At 38.1% G+C, this 14,820-nt stretch overlaps 1 protein-coding gene across 2 annotated transcripts in view; it reads right to left on the bottom strand.

Annotated features, from left to right (window-relative positions):
• The window catches only part of agbl4 (AGBL carboxypeptidase 4), a 336,250-nt gene that overhangs the window by 130,151 nt on the left and 191,279 nt on the right, over positions 1–14,820 (bottom strand). For both annotated transcript variants that reach the window (XM_077584564.1, XM_077584565.1), the window contains exon 5: positions 10,799–11,015. In XM_077584564.1, coding sequence (XP_077440690.1) covers positions 10,799–11,015 — 217 coding nt within the window. The remainder of the gene's footprint in view (positions 1–10,798; positions 11,016–14,820) is intronic.

Below are 14,820 nucleotides of genomic sequence, written 5' to 3'. Positions count from 1 at the left end.
CCGTCGATAGTAAACCTGCTTATCTGCCGCTATGATGAATCATCCTTCTTAGTCGTCCGTCTGGGGCCAAAAACAGCTCAAAGTTTTTTCTCCCTCAGATTGTGGCAGTAAACAAGCGAGAGGTCCACATCTAAGGAGCGCGAAATAGAATAAGGGCAACTCGCTAATGAAGAGAAATAGCATAAAACAAATGGCTGCCAAGAAACCAGTAATGATGCTACATTCTGTCGCCGGGGCGCTGGAGGCAGCGATAAACATATTATGAGATGATAAAGAGGGCTGTTTTTTTTTTTAATCCAAATACCTGCTAGTTGCTGCAGAACATCCCGAGGCAAAGAGAGCAAAAAAAAAATGGAAAGGAAAAATAGCAGGCAGTTAATGTAAGGAAACACAAGCTTAGTCACAACGCAGTTCAAAATCAATTTGGGGCCGCTGATTAAACGAAAATGCCTTCTCGGCTGTCTTTGCTTTTGCCTGTTTGATTTTTCGATTTCACCATTGAGTGGCGGCAGCTTGCTCATGTTTACTTGAATGCATGCTAACAAAGCGACGAAACCGCTCGGTATTTGGGCGATTACACGTCTCACATCTGTACCGCTCAGCAAAGACATCTGTCTCTCGTGTACATTAATGAATGTAGATATGTGTTTACTCCTTTTAACCTTTTTTTTCCCCCCACTTCCAATTCCCTTTGCATCCGGCCGCCCTGCACTTTCGGCTCACTGGCACAATACAAAGAGGATGCTCACATCAATCAAGTGGTCTAACGAGGCAATCATCACCTCATCCACATGATAAATAGCTGATTGGCTATTCAGGCGTTGGCCTTTGTAGGAGGCCGCCAGCTGGAGGGCTCTCGTCATTGCAAACCAATCATGGAGCCATTCACAGAAGAGAGCGCCAGTGTCAAGATCTGGGCTTTCGGAGAACGCCGCCATTAATTATTTACGGTTATTAAAACTGGCAATTTGTCACAGTGAACGCTGCCATGTTACATCTTGGCTCCGTCGACATGTGACTCCATCGGTTTTGCCGAGTGACTTCAGGATGGAGGAATCATCGTCTAACCCAGGGATGGGCAAAAAAAAAAAAAAAAAGGGCCATATTTGATTCTTAAAATGAGGATATGAGTTAAATCATGTCTAGATTAGTGTAAATAATTGTAATAATAATAGTAGTTTATTCACATTTTAGAGCATTTGGAGTGATCTTTCAAGGGCCACGATATGTTTGTTTCTTCACTTCACTGGCTGGACCACAGGTGACAGGTTAGCTTGGTGCTAGTGTTAGATATTATTAACATTTAAATTCTTTATTTTCATATATTAACCATTGTTATACATTATTAACATCTTAATTCTTTATATTAACCATGTTGAAAGGTTTTATAGACGTGTAAAGCAAGTAGTGTTGAACTCAGTATAATTTGACCTTAAGCTGGGACATATTATTTGGTCTAGAAGTTCCTTCTCTGTGGGAAAACACATTTGGTCCTTGAGAACAGAATCTGTTTCGAACACGCACCCCTGACTCTGTTTTCGCCATCGCTCATGGAAAAGTACCCAGAGAGTATGTTTTGTCTACAAATGAAAGAGAGGCGGTCGGTTTTAACTATAAGAAGCCATTTTACACGCGGAAGAGGCACATTCGGCGCTCTGAATTCCACCTGTTAAGTGACGAATTGGAGTCTGTTACGATGTCCAGAGATCTCTGTTAGATTAAAATCATTTTTGCAAAGGTGTTTTTTCTTACATTAAATCTGTCTTCAAGTTTTGGAACACGCAAAGAGGACAAATAATTTTATTCCTCTTCACTAGCTAGCTGATATACACAATATAGATGGACTTACAGGACCAAAGCAAGAAAAACTCAAATTCTACAGTTGATCAGAAGAAAAAAAAAAGAAAGATACGCATGTTTTTCAAATCACTGTAACTCCTTAACCATTTGCGGATTCTGAATGCAGAGAAGCGGAGCGTTACGGGAATTCCACTACGGTAGCTGGCAGATTCCACCCCCACCCCGCTTCCCCCGAGTGGAGGGGGGTAAATTGGCGCATCATAGGAGAGTGACACAGGAGACAGGAAACAACATTTCTCACATTTTAGAGCATTTGGAGTGATCTTTCAAGGGCCACAATACATTCTTGACTTCACTAGCTGGACCGTAGACGACATGTTAGCTTGGTGCTAGCTAGCTGATACAACGCAATACAGATGCATTGACAGGATCAAAGCAAGAAAAAAAACACAAATTCTACGGTTGGTCAGGGCATGATGAGAGAGCCTTGAAGTTTAAGTCAGCTATTTGAAACTAAAACTTCAAATATGTGCATGAATGAGGATTCGTAAGGCACTTAGGACACAGTATGGTGTTGATAAAGCACTACATAAGTGCACTCCATTTACGATTCACTATTTTGACCAAATTGGATTTTTAATTTGTTGGTTTATAAAGCCTGTTTCCAGAAAATTACAATAAGTAACCGATTCAATTCATTTGGTATTCGCTCATTAATGTGAACACGAATAGCAAACGCAGATTTTGGCTGCGAGTCTGAGCTCTACTTTCTACTATCAATCGTGATGCATACTCCGTTTATACCACATTGTTACATATTGAGCTTGAGTGTGATGTGCCGAAACTTGTCATACTTTTCAAAAATGACATGAAAAAACAAAAAAAATTCACGTAATCTTCGTCTAATCTCAAATCCAGAGTGATGTAAGACCGCCATCTACAGGAATCTGGGAGTCATTAAAGCGGTGAGAGAGAGCTAATTTATCATTTTAAATGTTATAATTAAAATGTTTTTTTCCTTAATATTATATATTTTAAATAACTTAGATACATGGATAAAAAATAATAGAAAAATGAATGAATATATTTTAATTAACTAAATGAATGTCACAAATAATACAGGACTTTTGATCATGTAAATGCTCTGTTGGCCAAATTAAAAACTAAGCTTTTCTCACCCTTGTGCCAACATAATTCTAAGTGAATCATTTTCTCCAGTGTTTCAATTCATTGGGGAAGCAGAAATGAAAGGATGTGCCATTAAGCCAAACCATGCTTGTAAGGTCTCATCTCGTCTCGTTATGTCTCGAAGAAAATGCCTGGAATGCTTGTCGCACTTTTTTTTACGTGTGTGTCTCCTTTCTTTGTCCGCTTACCTCCAATGTGGCTGCTGACCTTCTCTTCTCTCCATGGCCGGAGTGGCTATTGATTGGATCTTGGCACACGGTGTACAAACACAGAGATAAGGGTCGAGAGAGGCAGAGAGGCATCCAGGCAGACATGGCCGCAGTGCCCACTCTACTCCTCTCCTCGTCCTCCACACAAACACACACGCTTGCGCACAAAACGGAAAAAACCCCCGAAAAAAAAGTGTCTTCTTGAGAATCCACTCCCACTGAGCACACACCCAGACATGCTACCGAAACACAGATAGCAGACAGGATTAGGAATTAAATTCAATCACGAGTGTCTAAGTGATGTTAAGTCACTGTGGCTGGCACTGACCCTTAGCAGCCATTTACGCGAGACCGTTTAAACGGATATTGCGCAACAGTTTACCGATAAAATGCTAAACTAATACATTATACGAGGTCATTAGTATTACTATTATTGCTACCTTAAGCCTGTCTCTGCGTACTTTGGTGAATTGAGATACGAGTGATCCGAATTACTAGTTTTTTCAGGTATACCCATCGATTATTTTGCTTTGACCAAAATAATAATAACAATAATAACCATTTGGAGATTCAAAGAGCTGTTGGCAACAGGTGTAAAAGAGGTGGAGACACCTGAATTTGAATTTATTTAAATTGAACATTTTTGTAATTTCTGATGGTTTGGTAGAGGAATGCAAGAGTGAAAATAAGTTTGAAGTGATGGAATTGGAAGTGTAAGTGGAAGATGCAAACAAATATTACTAAATAGAGGAGTTTTAAGACTGGCTCCCAGTTAAAGCTGAGATCATATAGAAGCTCCTAAATTGCATTTCTGAGTAGACTGCATGTCTCAATATTTTTTGTTTACGGCATTTTGAAATGTGTGCATGAGCGGAAACGTTCTCACACAGCATCAGCCAATGTAATTTGTCTCAGGTGTTACAAAATCACATTGCACATGTTAAATATATCTATTTACATATACTACTAAAATGTGTAAAATGATATCTGCGCATGGCGGAACAATCAGGTTTCACATCTGATAAAGTTATCATTGGGGTGTCAGGTGTTAATCGCATGACTTCAATAGTTAACTCAAGATTAATCGCAAACTTTATACAGTATATGTTTTACATGTATAATAATTTTTTTTTCCCCTACTTTCATACTTTTGTTAACATAAAAGTGGGGGAAAAATTTCAACTAATAGAAATATGACCTCATCTTTTAGTCATTGATATAATAATTTCATAATTCATAAACTAGTTAAAATTAAAAATATGTATTACACTGTAAAAAATATGTGTGATATTGATTTGTGTTGAGGTCATTTTTCTGCCACTAAATGGCATAATTGCATTTGTAAGACGGTGACAGCTCAATCCCTTTTTCTTTTCATCTTAAGAGCTATCTAGTAACTTGTGAAATTCTGCACATTATTAAAATTGTAAAATACAACTTGACCCCAGTCTCCACAAATATATGCATTATGCTAAATTTTGATGTGGACATGACTGCTGCGTTGCGACTGGAATTCCCCCAGTACAGGCTTTTCAAGGCTTTACTCGCGCATTAAAAAAATAGTGGCAAAAAAAAAAAAGAGAGAGCAATGATGATGACATGTCAAATCGGTAAAATTACCGAATGAACAATACTGAGCTCTCCAGAAAAAAATAAAAAAAATAAAAAATAAAAAATAAAAAATAAAAAATAAAAAATAAAAAATAAAAAATAAAAAATAAAAAATAAAAAATAAAAAATAAAAAATAAAATAAAAATGTGGCATTAAAGAAACTTTATTTTAACTCAAAATTAACACACTAATTTAAACACCCCTAGTTATCATCCCATTTTTTGCACACACAAGCCATAGCAAACCAAAGCCCATAGAGTCCGAATAGCATTCATACTTACATTCACACAGTCACTGAGGGAGGTCAGTCAGGTGAGTGGACCACTCGACCGTTACTGACCGCAAGTAAAGCCCTTCAAGTAATATGACATTCATGCATGTTTTTACTCGGCGTGGCCTTAAAGAAGGGGCGATGTTCAAGTTGCATGTGGATTAAAGCTCACACAACTTAAAGAGTGTGGGAGGACCTCACCCACCTTGAGGTCTCTCATTTACACCTCCTTTCCATCTGGTCTACAGGTGGAGTCTGCACTGTGTCAGAGGTGACTAATAGCGTCACAGCCCTGCCCTTCCCAATGGGTAGCTTGGGGGGGGGGGGGGGACTTTCTTGCTTCCTGCTCTCAGACAGCCACTTTTTTTATAGGAGATAATAAAAAGAAAGTCTACTGACAAGATGGCCAAACAAGGTGCCTTCGGTTTCCGTCCTGAGATAAGGAAACACTCGGAATAAAACGCCAACATCCTTTTTAGTGTTTTTTGTTAGCATTTGAACAGGTCCAATGTGTGTCTCTGTGGACGTCAGCGCCTCAGGGGGAGAAAAGAGGGTGACTCAGATATTGTCAGGGCGATCTACAAAAGGGAACGCTCAGACAGATGGGGACTAGTAGGATATGAACGGTGCAGAGGAAGAAACAAAAAAAAGGTCCCCTGGGAGTATATTGGCCTGCTTCAATGTTTTATCTTTATATCTGGTGTGTGCAAGTTGGTGTAAGTGTTTCAACGCCACACCAGTTAGAGTTACAGCAGTGTATTGGATGACAGTATGTAGCGCTCGCACACTATTTGAGTCATTGAGAGGAAAACGGTCATTTTTTCCAAGGCCAATCTCCCTCTGAATTTTATGAATTCGGAATAATGCTGCCCTAAGGAGTTATCATAGCATTAGCGTATAGCTTATTTTCCATATGGCCTTATTTAGACAGAAAAAAAACAAAACAAACAAAACAACAACAACAACATATTTTTGACTCAATAGCAACTCTTGTGGTTGCAGTGAAGTATTGTACTCCATTTGATCTAAATTGGTAGATCCAAGATATTTTCAAAATTGAAGATTGGTAAAAAAAAAAAAAAAAAAGAGAAGAAGAAAAAAAGGTAAAAATAACAGACCACGTAAATGTTATCCATTAGTACCAATTTGTAATAAATAAATAAATACAATATAAGAAATGTACCAAATTTGGGCATATGAAGGTTCCTAAAATATTCCCAAGCACTCTGTACCAGATGTGATTAAATAAACAATCAATTTTACACAACCAAATGATCAATTCATTGATTCTTCTCTCCAACTCTTTTGTTGTAGATTCTAGGAATAGACCGATTGATTATCTGTGCCGATATTTGACATTTTAATAAATATTGACATTCTGTATAATAGAAAAAAATATGTCATATTATGCCTGGGAACTTTTTTCAACTTAAAAGTAAAACTAAGTGAAACATTAAGCTTTCAGTTATACCAACCTTTTGGAAAACTTTATTTACTACAGAAAACTTTATTTGTTGAAGTTTGCATAAACATGCTTAAAAGTATTTAAACATTGTTGGAGTTTGCATTATATTCAAAATACCGACAAATGCTGTATTTTCCTTTTTACTGCAAATGAATATTGGCTCCAAATATCGGTTATCGGCCTCCTGACTACTGTCATGAAAAAAATGGACTTGAAACATGACTTGATTGAATATTGTAGCAGGAGCGTCCTCAAACTGACTCGAGTGGCAAACGGAATTCAAATCCGAATGCATTTCCTTATATCCGTGCGACAACAATTAAACATTTCCATCCGCTAGTTTGAGAAAGAAGACTCATCGAAACGTTCATGCTGACTATCACAGTGTGAATTTCACCGCCGTGTTGGCGGAGATGTCGTTTTATGTCCGTATATGAACGCTCAGGCTTTACTGGGTCATAAAGCTTCAGCACGATCAATCATCATTTTTGTTGCTCGGTTCATGTGAGGAAAATTCATCTAAGACCGGGCAAATTCATCCAGAGTTACTGAACTCTCGTGTTCTCCTGTTATTGGAATGGCCTTTGTTGTCTCAATTGCGAAGATAAAAATGAGGCCAAAGTGAAGGAGAATCAATAATTGAGAGACTGACTTGAAAATTGTATTCAAATGCTGCTGGTTTGCCCTTTGGATTCATCCCAAACCTTTTCTCAGCCTCTCAATTAACAACCTCGCTCAAGTCATTTCGATCCGTCTCGCTGTATGTTACAAAACACATTATTCAGTTTGACAATATAAACGTACCTGTCTTATGAAACGGACAGAGAGCGGCGGGTACAAACAACACTTTCGGAGCACATTTGCTTCATAGGAATAAATTACAGGAAGCAAATTAGTCAATAGCCAAGAAGAATGCCAGCACAAATGGCCCCGGCTCTTATTTTTATCCTCGCGAGATAAGTGCAGCCATTAGAAGGTGAACCCGTCCCTGCAAACGAGTCAGCCTTTGAAAAAAGAAAAAACTGAAAACAACAAAACCATCCGTCTTTTTATAGTTTGATGTGACAAGAAAGCTCCCCTCATCCCGTCCCCTATGACCCTTATGAGCGTTTGGAGTTGCATATGTGCAGGGGTGTGAGCGAGAGGGGGTCCGGGATACGACGGGAGGGGGGGGGGGGGGCGTTTGTTGCTGCTGGTGGAGGTGGAGGGGTAAAAAGGGAGATAGAGCAGACAGAAAGAGATATGAGTGGGCCGGGCCGGGCTGTCTGCCACCCAGGCCCGGAGAACATAAAGAGAAAAATACGGCCATAAAAGCTCTCTATGACTATGAATACTAATACTGAGCCAAACCAAGCGTGTCTGTGCTCCCTCTCGCACCCTCTGTCTCACTCAGACAAATGACGCGGCTTTAAACATGAAGCGCAAATATGGAGGGAGCCGTCACGCCAAAAAATGTAGAAGGATTTCGTATGGAAATCTACGCTCTTTAATTAATGGGAAATCACCCATCGATTTTGAAAAAGGCGTTTTTTTTTTTAACCCTGGAGAACCCACGGGGTCAAATTTGGCCCCTATAAATTCTGCTACTCAAATAACAAAGACCTTTTTTTTTTTTTTACAAATTTAACTTCAAAAGTCCAGAGTGCCACTTCTGACCCCTGCATGGGGCCATCTAGTGGATGAATATTGCACTTACATGAGCCAGAGTGGTGGTGACAAGATGGCTAAAATGCAACAAATACAACAAAAAAATTATATTGTTCAATGTAGCTGTGTATTTGATTGATTATTTTCTTAAGTTCTAAATAGTTTACTGACAGTTTTTGTTATTCAGATTTTTCGAAATGATACCCCTAAATCCCAAAGGGTCAAATTGCGCCCTAATCCTAAATTAGGGAATAAATTGAAAAAAACATTGAAAAAACATATATTTTGGTGTTCAGTGAATTTATAGCAGTCATTTAATGTATAATTCATAATTTTCCAAAGAAGAAAAGGGTTCTTGGGTTCTCCAGGGTTAAATGCAGTAAGTAATGATAATGCATTCCTGAACCTTCAATTGTTGACTATAACCACATAAACCCTAATTTGAATCTCTAATTTAGAATCCTAATCCTTGTGTGAAACCCTAACTCTGTCTTAAAACATAATTTAAACCCTAACCCCTACTAATTTAAACCCTCAACCCTTAAATGACACATTAGCTCTGACTCGAAACCTTAATTTAAAAAACCCTAACTCAGTCTTGAAATACTATTTCAAAGAAAATTGTTGCGTGAAATGAAATCAGACAAATTCATATAACAGTTGTGCTTGAAATGAGCACAACTATAAATATACAAAAGCTAAAGGCCGCTTAACCCTGTAACAGCAAACATATCATATTTAATACAAGAGCCCTCTATTTCATGAGTATAATATTTTTCCCCCCATTAAAACCCTGACGTATATGATCTGGCACATGCATTGCACGGATAATCCATTAGAGGGCAGTATCACCCGGCTGATGGCTTTTACAGCTACTTTGCAAGATAGCTCCAATTGAGAAAGATGAGACGCCTATACATATTAACTCGTTCGCTGCCATTGACGGCTATAGACGTCAAAAATTCATTTGACCTATTTATATTAGTTGAACATTTTTTTCCACTTTTGTTAAAAAGAGTATGAAAACCTAAAAAAAAAAAATATATATATATATATATATATATATATTGTACATTTAGAACAGATATAAAATGTGTGATTAATCGTGAGTTAACTAGTTAAGTCATGCGAAAAATTTTAATCATCTGACGCCCCTAATTTTTTATATTTTCTTCTTTTTTTATTAATTAAAAATATACATTTAAAATTTGAATAAGAAAAGATTATTACAAATTCAGGGCATCAGGAGATACATTTTTAATCATAATTAATCGCAAGACTTCACTAGTTAACTCACGATTATTCACCAATTTTTATACCGGTTCTAAATGTACAATAAATTAAAAAAATCTAGGTTTTCTCACAAAAGTGGGAAAAATTGTTAAACTAATAGAAATAGTTCAAATGAATTTTTTTTTACGTCTATAGCCGTCAATGGCAGTGAATGAGTTAATAGTGGGGAATTTTTTTCCCAGATTTTTGGAAATACTTATATGTTTGATGTCTGTTTATTATTATATTTTTGATAGTTATAAATGTACGAATTTAAAGCATTGTGACCGGATGTATCAAATATGACACAAGGGAAGTTGATTTTCAAGGAAAAAATTTTTTTGCTTGTTCAAAAGGACCAATAAATACTCTATTTACAAAGATATCCGAATGTTCTCTCATATATTTCATGGTTCAGGCTTTACATGTCAACTTCAACCTCGGAAAGTATCAAAACAATTGCCACAGTATTTTGGATCATAACCAAAATATTAGCTCTCAGTATGATGCTGTACAATTGAACACCACTCTAGTTTTAGACACTATTTAAAAAAATAAAAATAAATCTCTCTGACAGCGACAGCCTTAAGCAAAACTGACCATTATTGTCGTTTTAAAGGCAGACATCTTGAACAGGATGTTCTTAGACTGAAAAGATGTAACACAATTTACTATGCAGTTTAGAAATCACCCCAAAAATAGCAAAGTCAACATCATCACATATTTCAGCTCTCTCCGGCAAATAGGTGTGAACTATAACACCATCATCATTAACCATTTCCATGTTATGATTTCAGAGCCTTATCTCAATTTTATGGTCAAGCGCACCTTACAAATGGCGATACGTTCATAGTCCCTCCCCCCCTCCCCCCCCATGAAGGCAAGCTTTCCTTGACAAATGTTAGCAGGACGCAAGCAAAAAGTCGTAATCTCTCAAGCATTTCTAATGAGTTTTTCTCCTACAATTATTTGATAAGAGCAGACGAGACTGGAGGCGACGCGCATGATACACTAGCTGCTACTGCAGAGGTGAGAGCTCCGTGCATGACACATCCAGTCACGCGCACGCACACACGCGCGCACACAAACACACGACTAGGGGCTTATAACCTAGCGAGCAACATTGGTAATGATAACATGAGAGGCTGACGTTATGGCCACCAAGTGCACCCAAACTACCAATCTGGCACTTTTTAGTCCCGGCTCACACTCACACACACACACACACGCGCACACACACGCACACACACACACAACCCAAACATTGACCCGCCTGCTGCAGCTCCATAAACACCTCAAACGCTTAATTCCCTCCCACCCGGCCGGCAACTCACCACGCTGAGTCCCAGCTGCTCCCTCCGCAGGTAGGGAAGGTTCCTGCGCTCAAGGCTGGCCAGGTAGTGCTGAAGTCGGGAGTAGGTGTAAGGGTAGCAGTAGGCAAACTGGTACACGTCGTCCTCTCGGTCGAAGCAGAAGGCGAACGACATGACATAATTGCGCCGGTGGTCCGGGCAGCGGTAGTAGTACACGTTTTTGGCGGGAAGCCGCTGCCTGCAAAAGACAAGGGAAAATAAGCACAATTATATAGAATGAGATGGGAACATACATATATATATATATATATATATGTATTAGGGGTGTGAATTGCCTAGTACCTGGCGATTCGATTCGTATCACGATTCATAGGTCACGATTCAATTCGATACCGATTAATACCGATACGAATCTATAAATTGATTATTGCGATTTTTTTTTTTTTACTCACATTTAGAAGATACTAATCAGTAAACTTGCTTATTTATGTACACTGTAAGAAGTGAAAGACTTGCAAATGTTTGCCCCTCAATATCTCGTGAATAACACGCATACGTATATAATACAAAAATTAAAAAAAATAAATAAAACCACCCTCATGAGGCCTTTTTTTTCTATACTTGTGTATAATACTGTCCGCCAATTTGTTGGAATCCTTTATCAGCAGAGGGAATATAAATAAAAAAAGATTCAAAACATACCAATCAAGTGTAAATACCTTTGAATCCAGGTCTTTTTCCATACCGATGATTAAGGTCATTTCAAAGTATTTTTAAATCATGGATAACACTTTAAAATAACCATTTGTTATAACTAGTTATTAGATCATTAGTAAACTGTTAATTAAAGAAATACTAATGACGTGTTATTTGTTAACAGTGTGTTAAGGATTTATAATGCTGCTTATAGATAGTTAGTATATCATTAATAAACTGTTGGATAATGAGTTATAGTTAATGATTTATAACTATATCTATTAAATGAGTAATAGATCATGAACAAGCAATTAGTAAATTACTAGTGACTTGTTGAGTATCAGTTAATAGTTTATATGTGTTATTGAAACATTCTTAAGTTGCAACTATTCCTCATTAACTGTTAGTAAATAACTCAATTAATACTTAATACTCACCCACATACAAAAAAAAAGGACAGCAATGATGATGACATGTCAAATCGGTAAAATTACCGAATGAACAATACTTGAGCTCTCCAGGAATTTTTTTATTTTTATTTTTTTAAATAACTTAATTAATTAATTAACAATTGACGAGTAATCGATTAACTAGTTATAACGGATATGTGTTATAAAGTGTCACAGAGTTATTTTATTTTTAAATTTTTTTACAACCCCTACGTCCTGCCTAGGTAATTGGTAAATGTCTGAACAATGTGAAAAATGTTAGTTTCTTTTTAAGCACCTAGTTGCTAAGTGCCACGGTAGGACAACACCGTGAGCTTTTTTAGCAAAAGCATATACAATATGCGCTTGTGTTTTCCTTCATCGTGACGACTTGGCTGGCCCGCGAGATCCACGCCGTGTCATCTTTCGGCCCTGAGCTAAATAAAGCAGAGGTGCTCTTTGCACCTCATGCAAAATCAATGGGGTACAGGCTGGCATCACCGCAGCGCACACAACTTCCCTGCTTACGCGACATGTTTTCCGTTCGCACCCTTCACCCGTTTGACGTTGTCTTCCTTTTTTTCCCCCCACTCGCACCACCAAGACACAGCGGGAAGGGTATAGCAGACCTACACGTGACTGCCGGCGCATCCCTTCCCACCTCGTCATTTTTAGCGCTTTCCTGCGGAATATCTGCAACGCTGTCACTTTCCCAGGGTTGCGACGGTAAAAAAAGTCCACGCGTGGGGAAAACAGTTCCGCCGCAAAAAGTCTCGCAGATGCCAGGATAGAAGGAGGATAAAGGAGGACGAAGATGACTGATTGATGGGTTTGGGGTGTTTGGATCAGGAAGAAAAGGTGGTATGAGGAGATAAGGAGAAGATAAGAGAGTGGGGAGATGGCAGATGCGGGGTTGATGGCGGGCGGGTTCGCTGCGTATGTAGCGGCTGCGGGCCGCCTGTAGTGAGCGAGCGATTTCTGGCGCCGGATGAGATGAAGATGGTATCGGCTTTGTGATAGGAACGCGGCCTGACAATCAACAAACAGGACAGGCTGCTCGGCGCTAACGCTCTGAACTTCTCTGTCTGACTCAGCCCAGAGGAAGGAGGCAGGGGAGGGAAGACAGTTTGATGTGTTTGTTCAGGCACATAATGTATCAGAATAAGCGACAGATAAAAGCCACCTTTCGAGTTCGGTTCAGGTTACCTCCGCTTCTTCTTCTCTTCCTTTCCTATCGTCAAAAGACAGTGACCATTCTAGGTTGAAAAATCAACAGACTGCAATGCGTCTGGGTACTCCCTTTACGTACCGTACTCCGTTCATTGCACCTGGTACCCCGATGGGAAGGCACACATCAGTTATTTTGGTACCCCTTTGTAACGATTGACAGTGCTGCGCATAAACAAACTAAAAAGCTGAACTATTCACTTTAAGAAAAAAAAAAAGATTGGGCGAGAAAGAACAAGGCGAATGGATTTGCATTTGAGTAGTTCCGCAGAATACAAATGCAGTGGGTGGCAAATTTAATTAACAAGGCACCATAGAACAACAACAACAAAAATAACCCTGTTAATAGGTGTAGTAATTGATATTTTTTAAGTTTTGACTACACTATAAGTTGCTGCTTAACATTGGCTGACCGGGGTTGTACTTTTATACATTCATTGGAATCAATGCATCCTAAATGAACTAAATGTACACCAGATGAATGTCAAAGTATATTTTTTGTGTTGACCCACCAATGGGTAAGTTGTCACACTAGATGGGGTAAGATGTCACACTGGATTTTGCAACTAATAAAACAAGGACATAATTATCCTTATTCTCCTGTTATTTTGTTTTTACAGCCACAGAAATTGTTTATCATTGACCTAGAAAATTTACCAGATAGTGAGCAAACTTTAACCTAAAATATTATGAAATAGATTAGAATCCTTAGGAACTACTTGCATGTAGGTAATAAACTAAATGTACACCAGATGAAATACCAAAGTCAAAGTATATTTTTTGTGTTGCCCCACCAATGGGTAAGTTGTCACACTAGATGGGGTAAGATGTCACACTGGATTTTGCAACTAATAAAACAAGGACATAATTATCCTTATTCTCCTGTTATTTTGTTTTTACAGCCAGACAAATTGTTTATCATTGATCTAGAAAATTTACCAGATAGTGAGCAAACTTTAACCTAAAATATTATGAAATAGATTAGAATCCTTAGGAACTAATTGCATGTAGGTAATAAACTAAATGTACACCAGATGAAATACCAAAGTCAAAGTATATTTTTTGTGTTACCCCACCAATGGGTAAGTTGTCACACTAGATGGGGTAAGATGTCACACTGGATTTTGCAACTAATAAAACAAGGACATAATTATCCTTATTCTCCTGTTATTTTGTTTTTACAGCCAGAGAAATTGTTCATCATTGATCTAGAAAATTTACCATATAGTGAGCAAACTTTAACCTAAAATATTATGAAATAGATTAGAATCCTTAGGAACTACTTGCATGTAAGTCATAGCTTTCAACCTCAAATGTCGGTTTTGCTTCCATTAAACTGGAAATTTGAGAATAAATTGAATTAATTTTTTTTTAAAGCATTTTGGTTCATGGATGGATGGTTCATTATGAAATTTAAACCAGTTCTGACATGTGGGCATACTGTAGTTCCAGCAACTGGAAAATCTATTTTTAAACAATGAAACAAAACCTGACAAACTAATTTCCTCACTCTTCAGACTCATCATCTGAAGAACAATTCTGGCATACGTAAACAGAATTGCCAGACGTGCATTTTTCATTGGCCCATTCTTTGCATATGTGACAACAAACCCCCAAATGACTGAGACAAGTTGCCCCAAACTACCATGTTGGCTAATACTTGCTCTAATTTAAAGTTATCTTGACAGAGCA

Source organism: Vanacampus margaritifer, chromosome 13 (genome assembly GCF_051991255.1).
Source record: "Vanacampus margaritifer isolate UIUO_Vmar chromosome 13, RoL_Vmar_1.0, whole genome shotgun sequence".
NCBI lineage: Eukaryota > Metazoa > Chordata > Actinopteri > Syngnathiformes > Syngnathidae > Vanacampus > Vanacampus margaritifer.
The sequence above is the reverse complement of the archived record's forward strand: the minus strand, read 5'-3'. Positions and strand labels throughout refer to the sequence as shown.